We start from the raw sequence: 12204 nt of genomic DNA on the forward strand, positions 1-12204 counted from the left end.
CCCCGTATGGGTAGATGCCTATCCCGTATTGGATAGATGAAATTTACGTCCCGTATGGACAATTGCCTAACCCGTATGGTTAGGAGCTCATCCCGAATGGATGAATGCCCAATCCTATTTGGATGGATGCCCAGAGTATGCAATTGAATAAAACATAATAAAGAAAAAAAAATATATATACTCAATTTTTGTTGGATCAATCTAGGGTGGGTTATTACACGTTTCAGTGAATTTTGGCAGTTTCAGAGGTAGCAGCTTCAGTATTTCAAGCTTTCAGCTTCAGCGGTAGATCTTGTAGAATCAAATCCATTCAAGGTACACATTTACATTTCTCCTCTTATCCTTACAATTGTTCATCATTAAATCTCAATTCTACAATCTTGTGCTCAAAGTTACTAGTTCATACTTACACTTTAGGGTTAATAGTTGAAGTTGCATCATTCTATCTATCATTTGCAACAAAGGAATAGAAATCCTAATAGGTAGCCCGTGGCTCTCTCTTCCACAAAAAGAAGTAGCCAATTGTGTGATACCTCTAGGCTCTTTCGTATTCCACAAGTGTGTGATTGAAAGTGAGATTAGGACATGTTTGCTTAGTGTCACTTTTTCCCCTACACAATATATATATATATGTATATAAATACACACACATATATATATGTATGTATATATAAATATACATAAATATATATATATATATGTATGTATATATATAAATATACAGATATATATATATATATATACACGTATATATACATATATATATATGTGTATATATATATATATGTATATATACATAAATATATAAATATATATATATATATATATATTTATATATATGTTTATATATATACATATATATGTGTATATTTATATACATATGTACATATATGCATATATGTACATGTATATGTACATATATATATATATATACATATATATATATATATACATATATATATATATATACATATATATATATATACATATATATATATATATATATACATATATATATATATATATATATATATATATATGTATATATATATATATAGTTATGTCTTTTATTCCTGTCCTTCGGAGTAAGTTGTTATGCCTATTAAGTGAACTCACAATTTACTAGTTCTCACTTTTTGACCAACTTTGACACTTAAATGAACATTTTGAAAAAAACCTCCACTTTCTGACAGCTGTAGCTTTTAAACCATTGAGAATTTGAAAATCATGAAAACTAGTGATTTGTAACATCTTGTTTGTAGATTTTAAATATATATTTTTCAAATTTTTTTGAATAAATTTTTATTGATTTTTCCATATCCCTCAAAAAGTAGTTTTTAACAACAAACAATTTTTTTAAAGAGTGACGTGCATCCAAAAATGCATAACTTTTTTTTCTATTAATGATCTAAAAACTTAATTCTTTTGAATTTTGGTTTGTAACGTCAATACCCAGGGCATGCAACTGGTTTGATAGTGATATGTTGAATATTTTTCATTTTATTAAGTTTTAAAGTCCGACTAATTATAATTTAGATATAGGTGTACGTTCGATTGTATTCCTTGGGCAAGATCAGAGGTTTTCTTTACTCGGTTCTTTCCTACCCGTGCCCACACTGAATCGGGTTGTAATTTTATTTAAAAGATAATAAAATTATTTGGCCAATGGCCCATTATTTATCAAAAAAAAAAATCCTCTTCTTCATTCCCAATAATTAAATGATTTATAATTATTTAATTATTGTTTTTCCTAAAATCCTTGATTAAATAATTTGATATTATTTAATTAAAACCTTCATAGTCCAATCTTCCTAACTAATTATTCCTCTAAGATTAAATAATTATTTTAATTATTTAATCCCTTTTCTATATTATTCCTAATTAAATGATTTTTTAGTTAATTTAAATATCCTCTCATGAGTAGGTGAATAAATAATATAAAACCCACTTATCACTCCACTTACCAAATTTTTCTCCACTCAACTTACATGTTTCTTTTCTCAATTAACTCTTCCACTTTACCTACCTAACTCACGTGTGTGTGTGTGTGTGTGTGTGTGTGTGTCTCTCTCTCTCTCTCTCTCTCTCTCTCTCTCTCTCTCTCTCTCTCTCTCTCTCTCTCTCTCTCTCTCTCTCTCTCTCTCTCTCTCTCTCTCTCTCTCTCTCTCTCTCTCTCTCTCTCTCTCTCTCTCGCGCATGCGCGCATGCGTGATCCTATCCATTGATCTCCTAAAATATGAATTGATCTTGGCCCTTCATCTCATTCAAATCCTCTATAAATTCAAATCTCTTCTCTCACTTTTGGGCAACCACATCTTAAATAACTTTTTTGATTTACCGTCGCATCACTTTGATCCTTTGATTTTGCATTAGTGCACATTGAATAAAATCTAAGATTATTTTTTATAATGTTAAGAAGAACAATGGAGGCTACATGAGGTGGGTGCAATTGGATTTCAGTTTGCACTTTGTTTCAATTGCATTTGATTTCATTTTCTTCATTGGATGAGAAGCAAAAAGATCCAAAAAATCCTCATTATACCCGATTTTTTGTGCCAAAATATCCTATCTTTTTAAAAATTCATTGACTGAAATTTTTAACATTTTTTTTGCATTTAAATCATATTTAAATTGCAACCACAGTCTTACACAAACAGTTGTCCTAAAATAAATCCATTCCATTTGATATTTATCACCCTTTTCTACCCATGCAACCAAGAAAACCAACAGATGCAACCTTTTCCAATCAACAACTGATTAACAAGAAAAACCACATTTTCCAACCATCATGCACCTTGACAATGATGAGGTTGCTTTAGTGGCAACATGTGTGCTTGAAAATCCAAGAATACCTTCCTACAACGCTTTTCTAATCAAACAAATTTCAACAACATCACATGCCTCCCTACATCAATAGAGGAGGAACGGAAATTAGTTGTGTAGCTTAGATGATCTTCAACAACAATAAATGCTTTTCAGAGCATAATAACCCTTCGAAGACAAATTCCATCTTCATTAGTAGCACTGCTATCTTTGGTAGGCAAGTATACCCTTCACAACAGCTAGGGAGAGTTCAACAATACTATAACATCATTACATTAATACTTGAACTTCCTTGCAACAAGTAAGACAAATTTTACCTCCGCAAGCATTGTGGAAATGCTTGTGATCATCACTAACAATTCACATATATATACTCCTCATAAACTCATTGTAAATTCATTTTAGCAATCAACACATTACTAAAAGTAATTTGCAACTGCTCTATAATACTGTCCTAATTATGTGGGCAACTTAGAACCATCTCATTCTGGGCCACTCAACTCAATTCAAAATCACTCCATCTATAAATGTTGCTATGATTCTTATAAATTTAAAATCCTACATGGTGTTGCGTTTTTAATCAATACTTCCTATTTGTTCTTAGGACTCTTATCCATCTTGATTTTGACATGTTTGAGTGTTTAAACTTTAGAAAAAAAAATTGATATTCTTTTAAATTTTTCCTTCCATGTTGAGTTGAATTTCAATTTTACCCTTCTATTATTATCACCTAAAATATTCTCAATACATGTCTATTTTCTATATAGTAAATCTTCTTGGATTCTTCGCAATTCAATCAAGACTATTTTTTTCTAGTTATTTTTATCAACTTGGTTATTAACATGTGACTTTGATAGCATCAATATAAATGAATCACCAACCAATTATAACAAGTTCAGCCTATAAAACTAGAATTAAAAGTTAGTTTGGTTATGTTGATATAAATGAATTAATTCTCATGATACTTATTATATTGGCAACATACTCATTTTCTTAGGGGTAGAGAAATAGGAGACCAATCATTAGGTTAGGGGCCATTATAAAGTTCCCTTGCATGGAGTCCATCATTTTAATTTTTCCAAGGCCCGTATATAATAGTAGGGTGGAGAAAGAAAGATCAAACCCAAATCTAACCCTAACTATTATAAAGGTAGGGCAACTAAAATTAAGGTAAAGGATCCCATCCAAAGATAGAATTGGTAGTGTATCATCTTTGGTATACTTGTCATGCCCCCGTCAATGACATCAGATCACAATCCCTTTTAAACCATGGTTGGTGCAGGATCACCCGGGTTTATTTGCAATCAACACCAACCAAAAAAGAAAAATATTTCCAGTTTATATCCTGATTTTAGTTTTGGTGTGCTTGGTCAAGCTTCACTCTAGTCAATTTTGCAAAGTTTGTATCTCTCCATAACAATGATGACTGTAGAAGTTGAAAGGGAAAGTATAGATGAAGAGGAGTATGTTTGCAGAAGATGGCTTGTACATAATTTTCCTTCATTCAATGTCATAGCGAACTCACATCCATGAACTATTTGACACAATGCTTCATCGAAATAAACTCTCATGGATGACAATGATTGGAGACGATGCACAAAATAGATTGGTTGATAAAGCTTTAGAAACTTCAAGCAAATCTAATTGGTAGGTGTAAGGCCAAATACCCTGAATTTTCCCAACCACCTTGCAGCCTGTACCAAATTCTTGTAGCAGCCGATTAAATTTCAATTCCAAGCATAAACAGGGAATAAGAGAAAAGGTGCGGTGAGACAGCATGGGCAATGTAACCAAAGTGAGCTAAAGATATAATGATATCTTGGAAGATCGAGCCAAGGGAATTTGGAAAGACATAGGTTAAGAGGAAGCAATAGAAAACATATCACATTTTTTTTTGAATGCGATATAAATTAGCCAGTGGATATTATGGATAAAAGGGGAGAAAGCACTGCATTTTGATAGGGGGAATTGGTGGGCTATGGAATGAGAGGAGTGTGTAAGCAATGAACGTGCATTGAGAAAAGCCTACGTAAAAACCTTTGTTGTAATTGAAATTTATACTAATTGAATTGGATGTAAATAGAAGTGTATTTCTTTATTTCCATCTATAAACAGACAGTCTCTATTTCTGCAGTTATGTTTTGAGTGTTGAGTTTTGAAAATTGGAAGGTAGGGGAAGCTTTTTTTCCTTCTTGCATCAAATGGTATCAGAGCTTGTTGTCCAGAGCGTGTAGAGGATACACCAGGACCCGTGGAAGTGTGAAATAGTTGTGAAGAAGCACGTGTGGGTTGTTGTAGGTGGAAGAAAGAAGTATTGACCAGTGAGAGCTTGAAGCCATAATTAAAAGAGTAATAGAGATGCTACCTCGAAGAGGGATGCCCAGAATTGAGGAGGTGTTGGAGTGATTTCGGGAGATGATACGAAATGATATCAGAAATGAGGCGAGATCAGATTCGGGAAATGAAAGAGGACATGTAAGTGATGAAGGAAGTGAATTGGAAGAAAAAGAACACGAAAAAGAAGAAGAACAACCTATAGATCCTGGAGAAGAAATATTTTTGAGGATTCTTTCGATAATCACAAAAACTAACAAAATGGAAGTGGCAAACTTTTTTAGAACATTAAATCCAGATCAGTTGATTGATTGGATAGATGAGCTGGAAGAATACTTTGAAGTGCAGATCTATATGTCCTCTCTTGATATTGAAGATGGTTCCTTTTGAGCTAGAGCTCTATGTGGTTGTTACCCCCTCTCTTCACCTCTTTTGATTTATAAGGATTCTATATTGGGGGTGGTTAATAAAGGTCATTATCTTCCTGCAATTAGTTTTTTGGAGTAGTTCTTTGCTTTCCTCTCAGCCGATATCATTTCAAATTCTCCTACGAGAGTTCCTATGGTCAGTAATGGGGTTGTTGTGGAGGAATATCCTAAATCCCCTTCCGCTCTCATCTTGTCCCCATCCTTTGACAATGGACTAAAGAATACCATATGTTAAATATACTAGAATACTAAGAGGAGGGTCAATCATTATTTAATCAAACTTAAACCCTTTGGCATAAACTAAAAAACCTTATTAAAATTAGATCAACAATAATGAAACACAACATATCATAGTTGCATAATAGGCACATGATTTACATGGAAAACCCAACAAAATAAAAACCATAGTGATCAATATTCTTGGATCTATTGTCCAAATCCAACCTCACAATAATATAAACACACTTACAACTTTATTGTAGGGCTACAACCCAAGGAAGCTACAACTCCTTGAATCATAATTTTTATGTCTACAACTAAAGAAAACTTTCAATACTCCCTTGTAATCATAACACTTACAAAATAATGATTCAACCTTAGATCAACATGAATAATTGATTTAATTCCACCACAATAACTCTATAAGAACACATTAGCTACTTTCGGCTCACTACCTCAAGCACACTTCTAGGTGTATTCAAATTTAGCAACCTTCAACTCACTACCTCTAGTATGCATTAGTGGTTTCTTCACACATTTCCATAATAACACTTAACCACACATCATTTGCTATGATCAATCTTTAATCTATTTCCTCTAAAAACCTTCAAAATACTGATTAGGTCAGTCTCAAAGAAGCATATAGATAAAACATGTAGCATCACACGAGTCAACCACAAAACACATAAGCCAAGAGGGATAGCTTGTTGTAGATCAATGAAAGGTTTAATTAGGGCTAAAAGATATCACAATACATCTTCCAAACCTATACAAATGCATAGAACCATGACATAAGCGCAAACCTTCATGTTGTCATCTTTCACATCCCTTTACAAATGGTAATTTTATCAAATGAAATAATCATTTCATTCTTGAATAAATATAGTGTTGAACTAAAATTAATGAGAAATATATCTTATTAGAACAATTCATCACTTATGGTGCAATGGGTATGTTGATAAACTCTATCTAGAAGCACACCTTTTAGTGAATTTAAATTTTTCTTTACCCTAATTATGTATTAGTCTCTTATGTTTTCTAATTACATTGATGTCGCTTATGAAAAAATATCACCAATTAATTAGAATTTGGGTGGATGTTTTTCTAATAAGGTTTTATGTATATTTTTTTTTATAGGGATTGGGTTTTATTGATCGATGTAATGTATTCCCAAGTCTTTGACGTTCACATGTTGTAGGAAAAATTAAGATGAAATTTTCAGTAAACGAATGGAACAAGTTTTTGTTTGGATTGAATATATTATTGTTCAATCAACTAATATGTTTTTCAAAGCTATAAGATTTCCACAATCCATTCAAATCTTGTATGCAGTTTCTAGGTTTGATTGTGTGAGAAATTTTGAACCATCATAAGGAACATAAGGAAAGAAAAAACAACATAAAACCTCCCTAATATGGAAATAAGACCAAAAGAAATGCTACCCCAAAAAATCTAAAAAATAAAAAACTACAAAAAAGTGAAAGAACAAACAAGTTAAAATTAAAAAAATCAAAGAAAAATAACTAAAGAGCACCTATGAATAAACAAAAAAAATAAACAAGTAAATAAATAAATATAAAAATATATAACTCTATAAATAAATCAAAATTTAAATTTGTTTCAAACACAACAAGAAAAAACAGCAATCAAAATATTGAAAAAAATACAAAATGAAAAGGAAACACCCAAAACTTCTATATATGTATGTATGTATGTATGCATGTATGTATATGTATATGTGTATGTATATGTGTATGTGTGTGTGTATACGTGAATATGTATATGTATATATATGCATATGTATATACGCAATACATTTTTTCTTGCCAATTTTTAGATTAACGAAAGTACTAAATTTAGAAAAGGGTTTAATTATTCCTATTAATTTTACACTAGAACGTTGTAACAACAAGATTTTGTAGTTATTTTTTATTTTATTTTTGAAACTTATAAAGATATATAACTAACCAAAGATCCACATAACTTTAATATGATTTTTATAAATTAATCATAAAAACTTATGATTTATGTATTCTTATTATTAAGTATTATTATTTTTCAAAAGATGTTTATTCCAACTATAATTAATATAATAAAAATATTGTTTAGAAAACATAATAACAACATTAATGATATAATCAAATATTTATTATGATTATTGAACAATATATAAGTAAAAGTATTATCTAATGTCCTAATAGATTCCTTATATTATTAATTCGTTCAGCAATGTGATCTTCTGTTTTTGCGTTGGGCAATGACACTGAACAAATCATCTTACTACGAGTATTAGTGGTGGATTGTGCAATAGAATTGTAAAAATCAGCTTACCACGCGCAGCTCATGGATAGAGCTTGAGCATCTCGTGGCCCATGGGTTGGAGAATCGTGGCATTGCATTGAAATGAATTGATTTAAAGGCTCCACAACTACAACACTAGAGAGAATGACAACTAACCAAAACTCAAAAAGTATCTATCATCCAGCATAGAATGGTGTGACAGTCCCTTAACAGGCCCTTTTGGTGCCTGCACAGACATTTTCATGTTAGACTTCTTTTCGACAACATCTATCCAGCAAACTACATGCCCATTTTACCGTAAACAATAAATAAAAACTGGAATTTTTTCATGAAATCTCCATCGAGCAAGCTGGATGAACAGTACGGCATTGAGAATGTACGTTCGTTAGTTAATTTACAATATATGCTGCCGTGTAAGCAACCTAAACATTGGAAATCATCAACATATAATTTAATGTTGCAATGAATCACCGCTTTGAGTGTTACTGAAAGCACCTTTTAAATGGAGGAGAAGCAAAGGAAAAGCAGCACAGCCAGTGGCTAAGGGAGTTCTACACTCTTGTTGAATTGCCTTGAATTGCAGCGTGTCGAAAGGCTTTCTAATATGGAGAGCGCATCTATTGAAACGGCCTTCTTTGAAGCCTGTGAAAGTGGTGATATAGCCCAAGCCAAAATGCTGCTCGCACTCAGAGTTTTCGATCCCACTAGACTAGTTAGTAAGAGGACGCCAGAGGGAAGAACATGTTTACATCTTGCAGTACTTGCAGGAAGTCCAGGTTGTTATCTTCTCGCAGTTAGTTTTTTAAATTTCAAGCTTTAGTTACTTGTTTTCCGCGCTAAACTATTCCATTCATGAAATGCAGATTTGTTAAAAAAATTTAAACTGCGACAATTCATCAACGAGATGGACAATCGAGGCGACACGGCCTTGCATTTAGCTGTCTGGAAATATCGTCTAGATCTGGTGACATTATTGTTAGATGGTAAGGCTGATTGTAAGGCTGACTTGAGCGTGAAAAATAACAGGGGAGAAACTCCGCTATGCGTGGCTGTAAAGTTTGGATCCCTGGATGTTGTGAAGAAGTTGATAGATCATGAACCGGAGGCCGTCCAAAAATTATGTAAAGATGTCAAAATTTTGCATCTTGCTGTGAATCTTAACCGAGCCAATATTGTTGGATTTTTAATTAAAAAAAGTGTAGTTATAAAAAACAGAAACGGCCTTCTTTGAAGCCTGTGAAAGTGGTGATATAGCCCAAGCCAAAATGCTGCTCGCACTCAGAGTTTTCGATCCCACTAGACTAGTTAGTAAGAGGACGCCAGAGGGAAGAACATGTTTACATCTTGCAGTACTTGCAGGAAGTCCAGGTTGTTATCTTCTCGCAGTTAGTTTTTTAAATTTCAAGCTTTAGTTACTTGTTTTCCGCGCTAAACTATTCCATTCATGAAATGCAGATTTGTTAAAAAAATTTAAACTGCGACAATTCATCAACGAGATGGACAATCGAGGCGACACGGCCTTGCATTTAGCTGTCTGGAAATATCGTCTAGATCTGGTGACATTATTGTTAGATGGTAAGGCTGATTGTAAGGCTGACTTGAGCGTGAAAAATAACAGGGGAGAAACTCCGCTATGCGTGGCTGTAAAGTTTGGATCCCTGGATGTTGTGAAGAAGTTGATAGATCATGAACCGGAGGCCGTCCAAAAATTATGTAAAGATGTCAAAATTTTGCATCTTGCTGTGAATCTTAACCGAGCCAATATTGTTGGATTTTTAATTAAAAAAAGTGTAGTTATAAAAAACAGTGGAATTCTCAGAGAGCTTATCAACCAACGTGCTGAAGTCCCTGGCATAAAGCGAGCTGATAATGAAGGTAATCGTGATATGAAGGTTTCTGTTGATTTCTCATTTAAAAAGGTGGAGTTGTCGGACCTTAATGGCCAGCCTAACAGCCAGGCAATTGTTCAAGGAGATACGCCCTTACACATTGCAGCAAGGAACAAAAGTGAGCCTGTAAGTTTTCTGTTTTGGATTTTAAACTAGAAAGCTAATATTATACCAGGCGGTTTCTTAATAGGACATATACTATTTCAAAAACTAGATAAATATATCATTAAATTTTAGTGAGTGGGTATTAAGTTTCTTTGTAGAATCAGTACTCGTATTTCCTTTTTTCAGTTCCCAGAAGCACAAGCTTTCCAAGTTATACATGAATTTTAGATTATCAGTTGGGCCAGTCAACCGTTTTTATTTATCATTAGGAAGTAAATTAGCCTGGTTCTCATTTAATGATATCTTTTTGTTTGGGCGTAGATTGTGGATACGCTACTAAGGGTGCCTGGGGTGAACAAGCATGCTCTCAATAGTGAGGGAAAAACACCTCTGGATGTTGCAAGAGAAGTCACGGAGTACTACGAGTCTTTCAGGATTATAAGAAAGCTCACAGATTATAAACCCAGTCCCAAGCCATTCATGTACTGTGCGCCAGAGGTGAGCAAAGAAAAGCACAAGAGAGCCACGGATATGGTTAACAAAACCTTCGATGACAGACGCAATACTGAACTGGTGGTGGCAGCATTATTGGCCACCATGACATTTACGGCTGCGTTCACAGTTCCAGGTGGCTCGGACCAGGATTCTAAGGATGGGAACCAAGGGGCCCCTATTCTCCTAGGCTATTATATGTTTAAGCTCTTTATTATTTTCGACTGCATAGCCTTCTTTCTATCTCTCTTCGTTTGTATAATGTGGGAAATGGCTTCAGAGCTTACCACAGAGGACAAGATGTTGTTCATGAGCGTCAGTGCTTTGTTGACCTGCCTCAGCTTTGGATTCAATTCTTGCGGTTTTATGGCTGCAGTGCACACGATATTGGCACATTAAGACCCGATCCTCGCTTGGGTGATTTTGGGTATTCTCTTATTCATCGAATTCTGTGTTACTATTGCATTTATCCATCAATCGGTAATTTTTGCAGTGGGGCGAGCTAGATTCCACCGTTTGTGCGGTGTACCTCGTCTACTGGATAGTATTGTTGAAGGTGTATGGGAAAGAGCAGAAAGTTTTGGGGTTCTCAAGATTATTCGCTCACTAGAAGAAGCTTCCCATAATGCAGTCGAAGGAGATGTTGATGAAACTTCCCATAATGCAATCGTTCCGATACGTTCCTGACCTTCATCCTTGTAGCTCAACAATCTGTTTATTTCTTGCCGTACAACCTTCACTGTTTACTCTCTCCATTACATTGCAACGATCGCCGTACTCCTCTATAGGGTGTGATTATTTGTGGGCATGTAACCTTAATAAATCTTTGTTATGCATAATGTAATGATGTTTAATTATTAAAATCAGCATTATCCGTGTTTTTTAATGTATCGGTGAGGGAAGGGGTTTCACTTTTTTATTACTGGATAAAATATTGCAAAATATAAATACCTAGATTATACTATTCAATGGCGTTACATCATCTCTACCAACCCTATTCTTACCATGAAGAATATTATATTTTACATTTAAGTTATTTGTGTTAAGTTTTATGGAGTTCAATCATAATATTGGATATAAGAGTGTTGGCATGAAAGGGATATTTTTTCTAGCTACTTTATCATTTAGGTTTCATTCACATTAGTTACTTAGGTTTATTTAAGATATAGATAGAATATTTATTATATTTCAAGTCATATGATTAAAGGACACACCATAATATTATGCAATCATATGTCCTACCTTGGTCCATATAAATAAGGAGTTCCCTTTGTAATCTCAATCAATCAGTTAATTGTAAGTAATTTATAATTTACATCCTTTCATAAAACATCATTATTGTCTTATACTTGATCTCTCTTATTTTTTCATCGAAATTTCCAAATCTCGGGTGTCTACAATCATTAGCGAAATCTTGCATAATATAGAGAATTACATACCGACTCTTATCTAGTATGAAAGGTTGTGGAATTTCTTCTTGTTAGTCATAATTAAGAGATCTAGGTTGCAAATTTTGGCGAATCTTGGAAAGTTGAGTATGATCTTCTCTTGCATCAAATGGTGATCTAAAAAATTAGAAAAACTTGATAGAAATATTAGATTCGAGGTTCCTC

At 33.4% G+C, this 12204-nt stretch overlaps 2 protein-coding genes across 2 annotated transcripts; both read left to right on the plus strand.

Annotated features, from left to right (window-relative positions):
* Window positions 1-8433: 8433 nt before the first annotated feature.
* On the plus strand, window positions 8434-9336 carry LOC131859210 (uncharacterized). Its single transcript, XM_059212780.1, has 3 exons — window positions 8434-8481; window positions 8689-8881; window positions 8969-9336. Exons 1-3 carry the CDS (start codon window positions 8434-8436, stop codon window positions 9334-9336), a joined length of 609 nt encoding a protein of 202 aa, XP_059068763.1.
* On the plus strand, window positions 8638-11503 carry LOC131859506 (uncharacterized). Its single transcript, XM_059213328.1, has 4 exons — window positions 8638-8881; window positions 8969-9473; window positions 9561-10120; window positions 10421-11503. Exons 2-4 carry the CDS (start codon window positions 9371-9373, stop codon window positions 10988-10990), a joined length of 1233 nt encoding a protein of 410 aa, XP_059069311.1. The 5' UTR covers window positions 8638-8881; window positions 8969-9370; the 3' UTR covers window positions 10991-11503.
* The last annotated feature ends 701 nt before the right edge of the window (window positions 11504-12204 follow it).

This window comes from Cryptomeria japonica, chromosome 10, assembly GCF_030272615.1.
Source record: "Cryptomeria japonica chromosome 10, Sugi_1.0, whole genome shotgun sequence".
NCBI lineage: Eukaryota > Viridiplantae > Streptophyta > Pinopsida > Cupressales > Cupressaceae > Cryptomeria > Cryptomeria japonica.

Excerpts from the sequence above, each read along its gene's own strand:
- LOC131859210 (XM_059212780.1), top strand. The coding sequence starts at position 8,434 with ATGAAATCTCCATCGAGCAAGCTGGATGAACAGTACGGCATTGAGAAT. Across the intron at positions 8,482-8,688 it reads AACAGTACGGCATTGAGAAT|CGTGTCGAAAGGCTTTCTAA; the intron begins GTACGTTCGTTA and ends CTTGAATTGCAG. Across the intron at positions 8,882-8,968 it reads AGTACTTGCAGGAAGTCCAG|ATTTGTTAAAAAAATTTAAA; the intron begins GTTGTTATCTTC and ends CATGAAATGCAG.
- LOC131859506 (XM_059213328.1), top strand. The coding sequence starts at position 9,371 with ATGCTGCTCGCACTCAGAGTTTTCGATCCCACTAGACTAGTTAGTAAG. Across the intron at positions 9,474-9,560 it reads AGTACTTGCAGGAAGTCCAG|ATTTGTTAAAAAAATTTAAA; the intron begins GTTGTTATCTTC and ends CATGAAATGCAG. Across the intron at positions 10,121-10,420 it reads CAAGGAACAAAAGTGAGCCT|ATTGTGGATACGCTACTAAG; the intron begins GTAAGTTTTCTG and ends GTTTGGGCGTAG.